The following is a 17,347-nucleotide window of genomic DNA, read 5'->3' on the forward strand; positions in this document are numbered from 1 at the left end:
GAGGCCGGGTGTGGGTCTGCTGCAGACTTCCTGCTCAGCCCCCCGAAGAAGAGCTGGCCGGCCGGCCGCTGATCACAGATACATGCGGGAGCGCAGCCAAGACCAGCGGAAGAACTGTCAGCAGAGCCCGGCCGGTGTGGTCGACCACCGAACTGTGAGCCATGGGTGTTCTAAGTCTATAAGCTTGTGGGCGGGTTGTTGTGCAGCAAGAGATAGCTTCTACAGGGAGCCAGGCCACCATCCATATTCCACGTAATCTGGTGGAGTGATTGTTCAGTGGGTCTGAACTTGACACTCCCCTGTTTAGTGTCTCTGTGGCCTCTTGTGGCCTGTAGGGAACACTGACTTCTGAGCCTTGCAATACTTCTTCCAGCCCTTGATCTCACTGCATCACTTCTTGGGCGAGACAAAGACGGTGGGTGGTTGACACCCGCATTGTCCTATTTAACTGTAAGACCCAGCTCGGGGTCACCTCCTCTATTACCCCCGTTTCTTGAACTCCTTCCAGGCAGACTCTGTCATTCTGGGATTAGCAGCTCATACTGAGAAACGGCTTTCCCTATCGGCCCCCCTGCTTGCAGTGAGCTGCTCAAGGGTGGGTGTGCCTTGGGACCAGGGAACCCGCTGTTAGCCAGGTTCTATCATGGGACAGCTCTGCCTCTCAGAAAGTTCTTTCCTCGAAGTAAGCTGGAATGTGTTTCTCAGGATTTTCTTTCCGTTTTGGTCCTGCTGGGGAAACATGAAATACACTTGTTTCCCTTTCTCCGTAGGTCTTTGCTTCTTCAGGAAAGCTCTCTCAGGCTCTCACTGTGTCATGAAGGTTATGCTATTACGTCCCTTTGCCAGTCTGATCCCTTTCTTCTGAATGAGCCAAGAGTTGAAACACAATACTCTTCCTGTACCCTGTCCATTGCTAAGCTAAATGGGCTATCACCTCCCACATTTTAGATGCTATACTCCTATTAATATAACCCAAGAACTGGCAGCTCTTTCAGCAGTCACTAAGCTCCCTCTCAAGGAAAATCCTGAAGTATCTTCCCCTCATACTTGCTGAGCCCCAACTGACTGTTCTAATACCCTTTTGTCTCTAAAATTTGCTCCTGAAAAGTGAGCCTGCTCATTATCTTAATGAGTCTTCCTGCTCATTATCTTAAATCCAGTGCCAGGCACAGGGAGTCTGCCACCAGGAAGGCAACTCTGATGGTGGGATCCCTGGCACTCAGGCCTGTTCTCTGACTTCATAGTCTGGTGGGCATCCCTGGGTCTGGACAGAGCCCTGCCCCAGCAATCCAGCTCATTGGGTAACCTCAGGAAAGTGTCTGCCTATGTCTGGGCCTTAGTTTCCTTATCTGTAAAATGGAAATGTTCAACTCAATAATATATACATGTATTTTAAACTTTTTATTCGATTCACAGAGAGATCCCTTGTACTCTTTTACTCAGTTTACCCTGTGATGACATCGTGTGTAAGTCTGGTGCAATGTCACAACCAGGAACGTTTTCGGATTCTAGCCACATTGTGCTGGTTTGACATGCACTTGTTTTAATTTAATGGAAAGCCTTTTCTAGCATGTAGGAGAGACTTCCTGCCTGCTCCTCGTCAAGCTCGTGACTCATCTCCGGAGAAGAACCTGTCTGTGTCCATTGCAACACCCGGGAGTCCCCCGGTCTGGGATTTGGGAGTGTTTAGTGCTGTTCAGTGCCCACGACGGATGGGGTGATGGCTACGGTGGGGGAGCGGGGAGGGCGACTGCGGACTGACGCAAAAGGCCCACAGCAGGAGCTGGGTTAGAGAACGGGCCCTGCCTGTCTACCCTGGGCCCTTCTCAGACAGAAAGTGGGAGCCCACCTGGGTGCTGGAGCCAGGGATACTGGGAGACCACGTGCTCACTCATCCCTTCATGTCAGGTGTTAGCCCTACCAGGTGAGGCTTGACCCACACATGGAATCCCCCTGGTCAAGCGCATCACCCGAATAGCGAATTCAAAAATTTTATTTCTCGCGCAGCACTGATCCTTTTAACCAAGGCAGGAGTTTCTCCCTCTGCCCATGAACACTTGACCTTGTCCGCAGGGCTGCGGGCCGGGCTCTGGTGACGGTTACACCCATCCAGGAGATCAGGTGTCTGGGAGACCATGCATACAGCCTAATGTTGAACAGGCGCACGAGCAACGGTCTGATTTCTCACGCCAGCATGCTCTAGATGGTGGCATCGTCTTTTGCAACCCCCAGAGAGCATTTTTAGAAGGTACAGGGGACCAAGAAAGCAGCAAGGAGGACTTTTTCAGGTCAGGTCACTCAGAGCGGAGGAGAGAGTGGGTGTGTGTTACCTTTCCTTTCCGACCCTCTACTTCTGCCTGCTAATTCTGTCCTGGCCGCCTTATTCAGGACCTTTGCTCCCAGGATTCCTGCCCCAGGGGCTCAGACATGGCCTTCGTGTTGGGAAGCAACCAGGCAAGCTGGTGACTCCAGCCTCTGCTCTGTGGGAGGTGGCTGTAGCCCTGGCGTCAGGGGCACCTGCTCTCAGCACCAGAGAACCGGTGTCCTAGAGAGCACCCCAAAGTCAGTGCCTGGGGGCCCCTGCTGTGCTCCCAGCACCCACAGCAGTGTCTGGCCTGAACTAGAGGCTCAGTAAGCATATGCCTAAGGAAGGAATGCAGGCTCCATGTCACTAGATCTGCTAATGCCCAAGGGAAGCCGGGAATGGGATTCTTGGGTGAAATTTAAATATTGGTCACCAACTCAAAAATAGTTTTTAAATACCACATGATTTAAATTAAACACATGTGCTGGCTGGATCGGTGCTTGTTGACTTAAATCTCTGCTCTCCAGGACACCGCCAGGGCTGGTGCACTGACCTCGGGGGTGGCCACTGCTGGCCTGCGAGGGTCTGGTGGCCCAGGCCCTCTTAGATCCCATCGGCGGGCTCCAGGAACACTGGCTTCTTTCCCTTTCCTGAATGCATCCAGGGCTTTGCTGCTGCCCCATGAGCACTGGCCTTTCTCAAGCAGAAGCTGCTCCTCCCTGCACTCCAACCCCTGCCCGGACACCCGCCTTGGCACCTGACCCACAGCTGTCTCCTCCCCGGGACCTTCCAGCACTGCCTGCCTGCCCGCAGGGACCCTGTGGGCTGTCCATCCCCCGCCTCTCCATTCCTGGACTGCCTTGTCACCAATGACCTTCTCCTTCTCTCTATTCCAGCTGCCCAAGGCCATGGCCACACGGGAGTTGGAATGTTCTGTGCAAACACTCTTACTCTGTGGCCTCAACCTGCTGTTCTTCTGCTCTGTCACCTAGGTGCTCCCACGGTCCCCGCTCTGTGACCACATCCATGTCTGTCTCCCTCACCTCCTAAGTTCATGCCTTCTCTAATTCAGCCAGTCTCCATAGTCCGACCAAAACCCCCAATCCCCTTGAGCGGTGGCGGTCCTCTGGCAAAACCCCAGCCCTGAAGATACCCCATGTCTGCCTGTCTGGGGTCTGATAAGCATGGCTAGAATGATTCACATAACAGGTTAATGCCTTCTAGCTCTAGCCGGGCCCTCCATGCTTCCCTCCCTGCCCTTAACCATCTTGTCCTCCTCGACCCTGAAACCCATCTGTGACCACCTTGTACCTCACTTTCCTTCATCCTTCTCCCTCCCAACCTACACACCTACCCACCTCTGGGTGGAGCTTGTTTCTTCTCTCTGCAACACACCATTTTCCTATTTGGTCTGGCCAACTGTGTGTTCTTCAGACTCACTACTTACAGTCCCTGTCTCTTCCTCCGGGAAGCCCTCCAGACCCCACTCCTCCTAGCCACCCCTCCTGGGGGCTGCTTCTCTGTGCTCAGAACACTTCCTCACACGTGGTGGGGGCAGTTATCCTGCTCTCTGACACTCTCCAAGCCCTTTGAACGCAGACTTTTCCCAGTTCACCCCGATCCTCTGGAGCAAGAAGACGGAAGCATTAACATTTCCATAAATACTCTTTCTGCATAGCGCCTGTGTCCCGCCTGTGTGTCCCGGTTATGCCTCTGCCAGGCCCCCCTCCCTTTCTCTGCGCCTCCAGATTCTGCCCTTCCTAAAACTCAGCTCCCCGTTGCCTCCCTTCAGAGCAGGTCTCCGGACAGCCCTGCAAGGACGCACCCTTTTCCCCTCTGAACACTCACGGTGCTGGATATGGGGCGTGCTTCTGTGATTTCTCGCTTTCTTTTTGTATATTCTAATTATTCATGCCAGTCTCTTGTGGATGGGATCCCTAGTTCTATCATCTCTGTGTGCCTAGCCATTAGCCTAGAACCTTCTGGGTGGGCATGTGGCAACGTGGGCAGAGACCCTTACTGGAAGTTTCCTGTGGCTGCTGGAACAAATTAGCACAAACTCGGTGATGTGAAACAGCACGACTTTATTGTCTTCTCTTTCTGGAGGCCAGACCTCTGAGGTCCATCTCGGTGGGCTCAAGTCCGGATGTCTGCAGGGCCGACTCCTTCCAGAGGCTTAAGGGGAGAATCCGTCTCTGTCCCTTCTCCGGCCCTTAGGGGTGCCAGCAGCCAGGCCCTGGCTCTGGGCTCCTGCGGTCCCTCCAGCCTCCTGCTTCTGCGGTCTCATGGCCTTCTCAGATGCTCACATGGCCACTTCTCTTTTATAAGGAACTTTGTGGGACACTGGACCCACTCAGATAATCCAGGATCATCTCCCCATCTCGGGACCCTTACCTTAATCACACCTGCAGAGTCCTCCTATGAGAAAAACACGCAATAGTTTCCAGGGATGAGGTCCTGCCCATTTTTGCAGGGGCGCCAGGGGGCAGGGGGCGCTCCATCCGGAGCCCACGACAACAGCATCTCTCATGTCCGAAATTACTGAAGAGGAAGCCACGCTTCATGGCTCCCTGCTGTTTTTCTTCTGCCAGAAATGGAGAACATCCGTCCTGTGGGGCAAGGACCCCGGACTAAGACTCCGAGGGGTACACTGCTGGTAGAGTTCCCAGACCTTGGTCCGGAAAAGCCGGCCTACGAAGACGTAAATGACGGGGTTGAGGCAGCTGTTGGTGAAGGCGAAGAAGTTGGCATACTGCAGGCCCAGGTCGATGAAATCCTCCCAGAAGCAGCCCCGGACGGCCCGCACCTGGTAGAGGAATTCCAGGAAGGCGAAGAAGTGGTAGGGGGTCCAGCAGACCAGGAAGGCGGCCACCAGGGTGAGGATGAGGGCCGTGCTCTTGCCGCCGGCGGGGCCCCCGCAGCGCGTCCCCGGGACCTCAGCCCGCCCGCGCAGGGAGGCCAGGATGTGGCCGTTGAAGAAGACGATGGCGGCCAGCGGCAGCAGGAAGCCCAGCACGTTCAGCTCCACCATCCTCGCCCAGTGCCAGGCCCCGCCGGGGGGCAGGAGCACGCAGGCGTGGGAGTTGTTCAGCTCGGGCACGGCTTGGACCGAGCGGAACAGGAAGGTGGGCGCGCTCAGGAGGCCGCCCAGCGCCCAGATGAGCAGGCAGGTGACCTTGGCCCGTCGCCGCTGCCGCCGCCACCGGCTGGCCATGGGGTGCACCAGCACGCGGTAGCGGTCCCAGCTGATGGCCACCACCAGGAAGATGCTGATGAACAGATTGGCCTTGATGACGCCATTGACCAGGCGGCAGAGGGGGCCTCCGAAGGGCCAGCGGAAGTGGTGCGCGATGTTGTCCGCCCAGAAGGGCAGGCCCAGGACGAACACCAGGTCGGAGGCAGCCAGGTTGGCCAGGTAGATCTCGGCCACGCTCAGGCGCCGCCGCGGGAGGAGGAAGACGGACAGCACGAAGAGGTTCCCCAGCAGGCTGCAGACGCAGACGATGACGATGAACGGGGGGAGGACGCCGTACAGCAGGGCCCAGGCTTCCCGCGCGCCGTCGCACGACGTGGCACTGGGCGCCGAGAGCCGGCTCCGGTTCAGCAACAGGGACTCCAGCAGGCTCCGGGACGCCATCCACGGGGACCTGCGCCGAAGGGCATGCAGAGTCAGCGGGAGGCCGCCCCTGGCAACCCGCCCCCAGGTTTGGAAAATAAGGTGCTATTGGCGCGTGGCCACACCTGCTCGTTTGCGTGTTGTCCAAGGCTGCTTTTGTGTGGCAGTGACAGGGCTGCGTGGCTGCCACAACTGGGAATACTCGCTGTCTGGTCCCCTTGAGGAGACGTTTGCCGACTCCTGGCATAAAGGAAAGGACGGGGGCTTTGAAACCCGAGTCCGAACCCTGGCGCAACCACTTGGTGTGGGCCACTGAGACCCCTGACCTTTATTTTTCCTTTTTGGAAGCCGGAGCCAATCGTATCCCTCTTGTGGGGCTGTGGCGAGGACTGGCATTCGGATCTATGGAGCGCTTGGCGGGGTCGCCTGGTCCACTGGAAGCGCCCCGTGGAAGGTGCTGATTCGTCTTATTAATAACCATAGTAGTGGGGCGCCTGGGTGTCTCAGTCGGTTAAGCGTCTGTGTTCGGCTCAGGTCATGATCTCAGGGTCCCAGGATCGAGCCCCACATCGGGCTCTCTGCTCCGCAGGGAGTCTGCTTCTCCCTCTGACCTTCTCCCCTCTCATGCTCTCTCTCACTCGCTGTCTCTCAAATAAATAAATAAATAAATAAAATCTTAAAAAAAAAGAAAAAGAAAAAGAAAGAATAGCCACTCACACAGAGGAAATGATCTCTATCTCCAGGCACCATTCGAAGACTTTCACGTTTAAATATTTTTTCATTTAATTTTCCCAGCAGCTCTGTGGGGGCTGGGTCCTTGTCCCCTCCATGCAATGCGGGCTGATCTCTCCTCCACGGTCACACAGACCTCGACCGTCTGACCCCAGAGCCTGGGCCTCTGCCTATGCAATCCTGCTACACGTTTTGTCCCCACTTGGTAGACGAGGGAGCCAGCCTGTCCTGGGAGACCTCAGTCTGCACTGCCCCTTAGCCCACAGCTGGCCTGCCTCCCGCATGCCGACGCTGTCCGGGGGAAGAGAGATGTGGTGGGAAGGAAGCGGACTATGCCTCCCAGCCCTCTGGAACCCCATGGAAAGAAGGGACCACGTCCTGTACTCATGGGCTGAGATTCTTCCTCTGGGCAATGCCTCACAGCATTTAACAGAAGATATTGTGTAAGAGAGAACCAATCTTGGAAGAGTCTTGGCTGTGTGACCTTGGACAACCACTTGGTGTCTCTGAGCCCCACTTTCCTTATCTGAGGAGGCAATGACCGTCAAGTTTTGACACTGTTGGTAACTCACACACTGGGCCATTCACACCAAAGCATAATTCACCAGTTCCTCCATGCAATTATCTACTGAACTAGTATTTATTGAGCACCAGCTGTATACCTGGCGCTGTTCTAGGTATTTTGGACACGGCAGTGAATCAAACTGGTAAAAACTCCATGCCCTCGGGGGCCTTCTAGCCTAGTGGGAAGAGAGAGCCCACAACACCAACAGACTGAGTAAATGTGTTAGCTGGGGAGTGGTGGCAGGGGGGGGGATGATAAGATGGAATCAGTGTCTAGATTTATATTGGAAGTAGTAGCACCGTGATTTTCAATCAGATGCAGGTTGTGAGGAAGGAAGGATCGGATGTCGCCAAGAAATATGAGGTTGTCATCAACTGAAATGGAGGTCACAGACTGAAGATGGGGCAGGATTTTTTGAGTGGGGGGAGATCAGGGGTTCACTCTTGGACATGTCAAGGTTGCGATGTCTACTGGCCCCCAAGTGGGGATTTCTAGGGCTCACCTAGATAGTCAAGTCCGGTTTTCAGGGACAAGGTCTGATACTGTGATATGTAAATGGGAACTGTGATTACCCAGATGGTGTTTAAAGCCACAAGACTGGATGAAATCACCAAGGGAGAGTGTAGACCGAGAAGAGAACAAGGTACCTGGTCACCAGAGGGCAGGTGAATGAGAAACACAGGGAATCATTGGTTGGGAGGCTGTGGAGTACCGTAGCGCTTGGGAGCCCTGACCCAGAGCACACGGAAGAGTCAGGATACTCTCGTTTTGTCAGCTCCTGCAGGGCATAAATCCACAACTAAATGCTTACTTGGTTATTCGGAAATACTTGTTTTTGTGATTCTTTTTTAAGTAGGCTCCACGCCCAGCGTGGGGCTCAAACTCACAGCCCTGAGATGGAGTTGCACGCTCTACCGACTGAGCCAGCCAGGCGGCCCCTGGAAATACTTCTAAATTTTGCAATATGCCCTTTCTGGCAGTGATGAGCTCTTAAGTAGCGAGCTTCTGTTTCTCAAGGAAGTTGTGGTGACTGTGCAGGTTGTACAGAATGTTTGCTGATGTTGACATCACTGTGGGGCTGCAGCGATTTCGCTGACTCCAAGAACACCTGAGACACAAAAGCTGCCATTTTAGAAGATCATGCTTTTAAAAGATCTGCCCTAAGACACCAATCTCACCCGCGGAAGCATGGCTTTTCAACTTAGACGAAGCAGCTGTTCTGCACATTAATTCAGTTGATTTTTGGTTCTGGTTTTCTCCTAGACCAATTTCTGGAAGCTCAGTCTGGCCAAACGGAACAAAGGACTTCTGGGGAATTCTATTCTAAATTTAGTTTAAATTGTTTACGCTGGAACTAGAATTATATTTTTGTGATGGTAATGCAAAGACAGACTATCCTGGGCGTGGTGTCATGGTAACAGTTACATTCTTACTAAATAAGAGACCAAAGAAACAGAAATGTACACACTGTTTATAATTCCTTGCAAGTAAGTTTCAATATTCTACCAATTGAAATGGAGATGATAGTTGACAAAATTAAGAAAACCACAGCTTTTTTAGTGCAGTTGATGGTGAATGAAAAAAAAGAAAACCTTCGACATGTATTTCTTTCCTTTGCTGCCCATCATCCATCAATTTTATAAGACCTTGAGCCTAAATGCCTGAAAGTGTTACTAGATGTTTATTAAAGGAGAGCTCTAATTTTTTTTAATTTTATTCCGAATCAATGGGAGATCTTTAATCAAGATGTTTAAAGAACAGAGTACTGAAACATCTGCTTTTGCGTGTCTAACGATGGAAAACGAAGCTATTGTGCAGAAAATAAAGGAAATGTATTGTAAAAGGGAAGAAAGGATTAAATCAGAGAACAAGGGCTCCGTGGCACACAAGATTTAATTTTAAAATTCTGTAGTGAGCTTTGGACTTCCTCAGTTTGTGGGAAGAAACTTTTCCATTGGATAAGTTCATATTCTGTACAGAAATGAGATGAAATTGGGAAAACCTATGATTCACGACATCTAAGCTTGCCAAAGCATTCAAAAATCACAACTACAGTTTCTTTGTAGAGTTGCATCTAGTAAAAATATTTGTGGAAGAAAGCCACTTTGAATGAAGGCATACAGGCACCACCTGTGAAAATATCTGGGCTAAAATACTCACATCATTTTATATGCAGAAAGTCGGGCTTGAGAACAGCTCCCCTTTTCACAACTTGCTCAGTGTGTGTTGGCACCTGAGCACCTGCCCCAGCCCCATTTTCTTAAATAAATACGTTCTAGTCTAAGAGAAGGGTCGATTGAAGGTGCTAATTTACATTTATTAACTGTAACACTTGAAGGCGAAGAGTTCAGCAATTATATGGAACAATTAAAAATAGCAAGACCAGGCAAGAAGAAAAAGTCATTCTCCAGGAAAATGTCCCGGACACACCCAAGACAGGCACGGATCAGAGCCCGTGGATTTGTACCCAGTTTATGCTGCTTACGTCCTTTTTCAGTGTTCAGCTTGGTAACATGAAAACTTATTTTGCCTTCATATATACGGGTGGATATATATACTTAAAGACGTAACTATTTTTTAAAACAATTGTATTACTAAAACTCCTTTCTAACTCCATCACAGTAATATGGCCAAGCTGTTATGGGTTTGTGTGTATATATAGAGAGTTAAATACATCAATATTTAGAAAATAGCTTTGCACGAGAACTGCTTTATGAATGCACTGCTGTGATACAGCTCTTTGGTTCTTTGAAGCCACCTGGTTTGTGAGGCTTCCTTTCAGCGGCCGCAGGAAGCTGGTGTGCCCAGCAGACTTGATTTCTCAGATGCCCCGGGGCGGGGGGAGGGCCCAGCAACTCCATACACGTCTACAGAACTGCGTCCTGAAACTGTCACGGGGCCTCACACCATGCCTTCCAGTGCTCTTCTCTGCACATGGGGACCAAGTTCTACCCACCAAGGAAAACCTTCTCAACAGCTTTGTCTCTGCCCCAGGCCTCCCCAACGCTGGGGCTGGAGGGAGACCTGGATGCCCATGTCTGAGCCTTCAGCATCCCCTACACCTGTCATCTGTGGAGAGTTCAAGACTCTGCTGGGCTCTCAGGAACTTGAGCTTGACAGCAGGACTGCATGAACAGTCAGAGAGTTGTGCCCATGGTACAGATGAACAAACTGAGGCACAGATATGACACTGGGGGCTCTGGAGGTGGAGGAAGGGGCTGTGAGCCCAGAGACACAGGCAACCTCTCAAAGTTGGAAAAATCAAGGAACGGATTTTCCCTTGGAGCCTCCAGAAAGGACACAGCCCTACCAACACCTTGACTTCAGCCCAGTGTGACTGATGTAGAACACTGAACTTATAGAACGACACAACAGTACATTTGTGTCTTTTTTTTTTTTAAAAGATTTTATTTATTTATTTGACAGACAGAGATCACAAGCAGGCAGAGCAGCAGGCAGAGAGAAAGAGGAGGAAATAGGCTTCCTGCTGAGCAGAGAGCCCAATACGGGACTCGATCCCAGAACCCTGGGATCATGACCTGAGCCGAAGGCAGTGGCTTTAACCGACTGAGCCACCCAGGCGCCCAATTTGTGTCGTTTTTAAGCCATGAGGTTTATATTAATATATTACAGCAGCCAAGGAAATCTCATCCAGGGGGCAAGGCTTCACCCTACCCGGAAAATCAGGGACTGCTTCCCAAGCCACATGCCGAGACCTCTGAAGTCAGCTTGAATCTGATCGGTTCAGCACACACTGTCCTCTGTCCCACAGCCTGTGTCTGCTCAAGATGGGCTTACTGACTTTTTAAGACTTTTTTTTCCAAGATTTTAGTTATTTATTTGACACACACACACACATACACACAGAGCACAAGTAGGGAGAGCGGCAGGCTCTCTTAGCTCCCGCTAAGCAGGGAGCCCGAAACAGGGCTCAATCCCAGGCCCCTGGAACCATGACTGAAGCTGAAGGCAGATGCTTAACTGACTGGGCTACCCATGCACCCCAAGACTCATTTATTTATTTGAGAAAGAAGATGAGCAGGAGGGGCAGAGGGAGAGGGAGAGAGAATATCAGGCAGACCCTGTGCTGAGTATAGAGCATAACATGGGGCTCCATCCCAGGACCCTGAGATCATGACCATGACCTGAGCTAAACCCAGAGTTGGAGGCTCAACAGACTGTACCATGCAGGTGCCCAAACCAGGCTTATTTCTAAAGGGTTTGTCTCTGCCACCTGCTGTCTGTGTTTATAGCAAGTTGGACAGAAAGAAGAGACCTTCTTTCACCACTTCTTAGTTGTAGCTCTGATATTTGCCTGGCACATAGTAGGTGCTCAGTAAACAGCTCTATCGACATTTTGAGTACTATTCGATCTTATTTGTTAAAAACTTAGAGATGACACCAGGCAGGTCTACCAGAGAAGATAAGTCTGTAATTTCTATGTGCTACTTTCTGAGTTATCTGTACATGACATTGTTACTCAGGAGACCACTGTCTTCCACAAGGAGGGCTTCTTGGAATTCATTCCAGTTCCAACAGTGAGGTGGTGATAAAGGCATTTGAAATACAGACACAGAGATTAAAGAATCACAGCTCAGTCAAATAATAAGATGCTATTGTCAAGCTACAAATAACCTAGCCAGTTATCGGCCTTCTGAAATCTGCTAAGCCATCCTGGGGAGGTCTGATTTTTATCAATCAGAATTTGTAAATGGAAGCTGGTCAGAGTCCACACAGAACACTTGGGAGGCTCTATCCAGCCTCTACATATTTCCTGTGGCCTTGAAATAAAGAAAGAGCTTCTGGAAACTTCCCAGGCTAGTCCAGACACTCTCCTCCTTTTCTTCTGGAAAAGCAACTCAACCTGGAATATAGTCTCTTAAACGGATTTAGAATTAGGATTCCTCCCTCCCTTCCTTCCTTCCTTCCTTCCTTCCTTTCCCTCTTCTCTTTCCTCTTTCTTTCTTTCTTTTCTTTCTTTCTTTCTTTCTTTCTTTCTTTCTTTCTTTCTCTCTTTCTTTTTTAAAGATTTTATTTATTTATCTGACACAGAGAGACGAGAACTCACAAGCAGGGGGAGCAACAGAGGGAGAAGGAGAAGCAGGCTCCCCGCTGAAGGGACCCCGATGTTGGGCTTGATCCCAGCACCCTGGGATCACGACCGGAGCCTTTGGCAGCGCTCAACCAACTGAGCCACTCAGGTACCCTAGAATTATGTTTCAAAAAAAACACACACTTAAAGAAAGCCAAAAATTCTGCTAATATTTAGTTATAAAGGGAAGCTTTTTTGTTCGTTTGTTTGTTGTTTTAAAGATTTAATTTATTTATTGGACAGACAGAGATCACAAGTAGGCAGAGCAGCAGGCAGAGAGAGAGGAGGAAACAGGTTCCCTGCAGAGCAGAGAGCCCGATGTGGGGCTCGATCCCAGGACCCTGAGATCATGACCTGACCTGAAGGCAGAGGCTTAACCCACTGAGCCTCCCAGGCACCCCAGTTTGTTTTTTTCTAAGAGATGTGGCTCTCCTCTTACATCTCGCTCTCACAAGAGGGAAAAAAAAAGGTGGTCGTTTACTTACCCAGGAAAGGAAAGAGTTCACAGCTTCAGCTGGCTTTCCCAATGACGAGGGCAGCCCTCAGAGGTGTGTTCTGCACTGAGAAGCCCCGTGGAAATGCTGCGGCCTTGAATTACACAACCTCCTCTCCAATGAGGTCACTGGAGGGACTGCCGAAAAGAGTGAGTCTTTCAAAGGAAGAAGCAAGCTGGGGTTTAAAAGGAAAACTGCTCTGCATTTGGGGGGCTGGCAAGAATTCCGCTCCCACACCCCTCCTCATGTTGGTGACATCTGAGGAAGCCCGGACAGCCCAGGATTGGTATGTTGGCCAATATGCACTTAAGATGCATCCTGGCCTCCTTCTGAGCCCCCGTGAGCCTCAGTGGACACTGAGTGATGACAGCCCCATTGACCACATTCCTGCCTGAGGTTTTGCAACAGCTTTCCTTAAATGCCTCCTTCTGAATTTCGGCCCTAAGGGATCCATGGCCAAGAATCCATTAGTGTGAAGCCCACTAAACAAACAGGGAGCTAGGAAAAATTTGACTCAGGCGGGGTCCGGAGTTGAGTAAGAGCAGATGCACTTTCCCTAATCTTCCCAGGCAGCTCTGAGGCCCATTCTTCAACGCACATTGCATCTGTCAACTTGAACTACTCAAGACCTCATGTTCAGTCCATAAGACACGTCTGGCTTTCTTTGAGAGTCAAGTCTCAAGAGCCTTTAACTGCAGTGCTCCTTATCTACCCTCTTAGAAAATTAAGACATTTCAGAGTCCTTCCCCAAACGCAGGAGAACGCATCCATGTCAGGGCTTAAATTCTGGCTTCTGGAAAGGGGATCCCCGAATCTCAGGGTCCCAGCCCTCCACACTCCTTAGTCTGCCTCTTGGGTGCTCCATGTCCCCTTGGGACGTTACCTTGAACCCAGCCTCTCTGGAGCAGAACATGTTCCCTTTGTCTTCAGATTCTGGTCTTCTCTCTTTCCTTTCTCTGTATGGACATCTCAGTGGGGACAATATGCACTTTAGAATTTTCTAGCAGTTTTCTAATATGCTAGACATATTAAAATCATGGGAGCAGAAGACAAAGAAGAAGATGGTTCCAAGATTCAGTAGCCCCTGAGCATTTTAGGGAGGGAAGTGGAGTTTGTCGTTGGGAAGGCTGCCTCCCATCAGGGGAGACCAGGGATTTTTTTTTTTTCTTTCTTTTTTTTTTTTTTTTTTTTTTTTTAGTAACGTGGATGTTAAGTGCGTGTCGGCCATCGTTTGGGGGAGATTTTCATCAGAGAGAGGCTCCAAGTCCCATTTTTTCCTGATTAGTGATGAAGATTGGGGTCTCCCAAGAGAAATCCTTTCTGGAAAGCAGCTGCCTTTTCTCCCTTCTATATGCGTTTAGACTGGACTGTATCTGTTCTTAAGGGATGCCTTCCTGTCCAGACCCTGAGATCAGGTCTCGGGGTCTGACCCTGGCCCTGCACACGTGGGGGCAGAGGATGGCCCATGAGATCAAGGGGACTGTGTGTGGCAGGGCACCGTGACTCACTTGCTTGAGGATGGCTGAGCTGGGACTTGGGAGATAACTCCGTGGCAGCCTTGCTAAAGCCATGGGGCCTCACCCGGGGGTGAGATGGCATGTTCTCTAAAGAAAATGGATGTTCCCACTGTTGCTCACTCAGAATGGGAAATGGGAAGTTGGTCTTGGTCCCAGGGAGGAGAGAGTCTCCTTCTACTTCTGGGGTGGTGGGGAGAGGGGGCCTGAATTCTGGGAGGCTCAGGACAGGGGGAGTGAACCCCAAGCCTGTGGGAAGAGGGGCTCGATTTCCAGGGCTGAAGGTAGGATGAGGGAACCTCCCATCTAGGAAGAGGTACAGACCCCTATAATGTGGAGGAGGGGGGAACCCTGGAGTGGGATGAGGGTCCTCTGGGTCCTGGGGGTGTGGGGGGCATGTGTGGGGAGAACAGAGCAACAAAGAGGCGGCTGGCAGGGTGCCCAGGACTGCCATCTGCGAACAGAGGACAGCCTTTCTGGCTTGGTGGGACAGGTCCTCCCTCTTGGGGACTGTCCCTGAGGCAAGTGCTGGGACTCTGGGCAGCTGTGTCTCGCGAGCTCTGGGTGGGCTCGGGCTTTGATGCATATTCAGGGAAGGTGGGGTGGAGTTTGAGGGACTTGGGGATTCACGGGTCACAGTCCCCACCGTGACATACACAGTTCTCCAGTCGCTAAACCCCGGAGCCACCCTGTGTCCTCTCCTAGTCACACCGAGCAGCTTCTGTGAGGACATTTCATTGGGAATATCTCTGCAGGTAACTTCCAGAACCCAAGTGTCCTCAGGGCTCCTGCTCAGCCACCACAGTCACACGTGCGGTCCCTACTATTAAACCTACTTGCAGACGCAGGAAAGAAGCCAAAGCTGGGCACCTTCTGGCCTGAACCAAAGGTGCATCGAGTGCTCTGTCCCCTCGGTCCAAGCCGTCCTTCTGTCATCAGTGTTAGGCTCTCATGCAGCAGACACGTCTATGACTTGGAATTCCCAACAAATCTTGCTTTCTCACTCTCGTCCTTCTGTCAATGCCTGTGCTAGATTACTATTCCAGAGCACTGGATTTTGTCATTCCAGAGGACTGCAGCCCAGTCCCTGGGAATTCACAGACTCCACGGTCCTGCTTGTAACACCCAGAGCCACCTCCAGAGCCTGGGGCTTCTGATGCGGCCGAGCGGTGCTTGGCGGGCTCCCTGGTGCTTCCAGACTTGTCTTCCTGTGGGCATTTGCTGGCAATGGCCTCCCCTCCCCTACCTGTCTGCTTTGTGTCCCTCCATCATTCAAGGCCCCTTGTAGCCCCTTGCTCCTGGATGAGCGCGGGTCTGTGTGTTCCTCCTTGTATTCTGCAAATACGGAGGGAGTGCCTGCCTGCCTGATGCCCAGGGAGGGCTGGGTGCAAGGGAACAGAGAGAAGAAGCCTCGGTGTCTCCCTGGGCCCGCTCATGTTCCGGTGGACCCGGCAGATGGTCAAGCCCACGTTGGCGGGCAAGGGTGTAAACGCCGTTACAGAAGAGCCCACGGCGGGCACACAGAGTGTGTGGGCGTGGAGCGGCCCAGCTGGAGGCATCTGGGTGGAAGGGAGGTAAAAATACAACCCTAAAGTTTGTTGGTTTCTCAAAGCGTAAACCCCTGGAAATGGACAGGGTGCCAGTTGCAGGCTTGAGTGGGTCGCAGGCAGCTCTGAGCACAGTGCCGGCCTGAGCTGATGGCCCTTTGGAAGTGAAGGGCTCTGGGCACTTGGCAGAAAGCACTCTGCTGGGCCAGGGATTCCAAAGACCAGGAAGGTGTAAAGGGAGTCACATTAATCTCTGTGTCAGCTTTGCTCTGGGAGAGGCTGTCTCACCTGGATGGGACGAGGGGGGTGGCTCGGCTGACCCTCCTTTGAGGGGAGTCGGGAGAAGCCCCTGAGCTAACACAGCTGGGCCCTGGAGCACACTGGGCCCGGGAGGGTGTGACCGGGGATGCTCAACCACATTCTGCTTTGTTCCAAAGCCTTAGTCTGACCACGTTGCGTCTCTGCTGGAAATTCTCACTGCTCCTGTCTCAGGCACAGGAATGGACTAAGACTTGTCCGTGACACAGCCTGCCACCTTTTCTGGGTGTCATGGTCATGGTCCCCACCTGCTCCTCCATTGGCTCTCCTGGTCCCCTTGCTCTATTTTGAACATGCCACATCCTCTCCCACCTCAGGGCCTTTGCACTGGTCATTCCCTGTGCCTGGAGCACACTTCCCTTAGACGGCTCCATGCCTCAGGTCTCCTGTTCCCTATAACCCCCACCCCCTTATCAGGGAGCCCTTCTCTGAAATAACCTCTCCTGCCCTCCCCGGCTTCCCTGTTTGTTATAACCGTTAGCATCACCTGGATATGTGGTTTGGTTTTTACTTCTTGTGTCTCCCGCTAGAGCATGCGCTCCACCGGGCAAGGGTTTATCTCTTTTGATTGGAGTCATAGTCCAAACTCTTATAACAGACCTCAATAAATATTTGCTGAATGAATTCACAACCCTATTTATTTCTATATCAGAGTATCAATAGTTTGTCTCTGGCTCAACAAGCAGTCCTGAAACCCTTGAGGGCACTGCGTCCCTTGTGGGCACTGGGAAAACACAGATGAACAAATTCCTTTCCACGGCCCCTTGAGGGACTCTGGGTCCATCTGAGGACAAAGACGCACAGTGATTGCACAGAGTGGAATGCAGAGTGGCAGCGAAGACCCAAGGGTCTGTCTGAGTATGAGGACCTAAAGAATTTAATTCTGCTTGAGGCTGAGTCTGGAAAGAATTATAGTGGAGGGATATTTGAGCTGGGTTTTGAGAGATGAATAGGAGTCAGAAGGCAGGCGAGCTGAAGAAAGCATTGTAGGAGGAAGGCTCAGCATGCGTATGTATAAGACATGTTTGTGGAAGGCTTCCTTGGAACTTGGAGCAGGAAAGCCCAGGCTCAAGCCTCAGACTGTGTTTACTCATTCTTTCTGGGTACCACTCAGGCCCTGTGTGGGTGTGCCCCCAAACGCTCTTGTTTTGGTACAGCAAAGAG

At 51.5% G+C, this 17,347-nt stretch overlaps 1 protein-coding gene across 1 annotated transcript; it reads right to left on the minus strand.

The window, feature by feature from the left end:
- Positions 1–4,334: 4,334 nt before the first annotated feature.
- BDKRB1 (bradykinin receptor B1) lies at positions 4,335–6,168 on the minus strand. Its single transcript, XM_032837414.1, has 2 exons — positions 6,047–6,168; positions 4,335–5,952 (listed from the first exon to the last, which is right to left on the minus strand). The coding sequence occupies exons 1-2, from the start codon at positions 6,166–6,168 to the stop codon at positions 4,866–4,868; spliced, it is 1,209 nt and encodes a 402-aa protein (XP_032693305.1). The 3' UTR covers positions 4,335–4,865.
- Between the last annotated feature and the right edge of the window lie 11,179 nt (positions 6,169–17,347).

This window comes from Lontra canadensis, unplaced genomic scaffold (genome assembly GCF_010015895.1).
Source record: "Lontra canadensis isolate GAN:19392208 unplaced genomic scaffold, GSC_riverotter_1.0 scaffold98, whole genome shotgun sequence".
In the NCBI taxonomy this organism is placed as follows: domain Eukaryota; kingdom Metazoa; phylum Chordata; class Mammalia; order Carnivora; family Mustelidae; genus Lontra; species Lontra canadensis.

Excerpts from the sequence above, each read along its gene's own strand:
- BDKRB1 (XM_032837414.1), bottom strand. The coding sequence starts at position 6,168 with ATGCCAGGAGTCGGCAAACGTCTCCTCAAGGGGACCAGACAGCGAGTA. Across the intron at positions 5,953-6,046 it reads GACAACACGCAAACGAGCAG|GTCCCCGTGGATGGCGTCCC; the intron begins GTGTGGCCACGC and ends CCTTCGGCGCAG.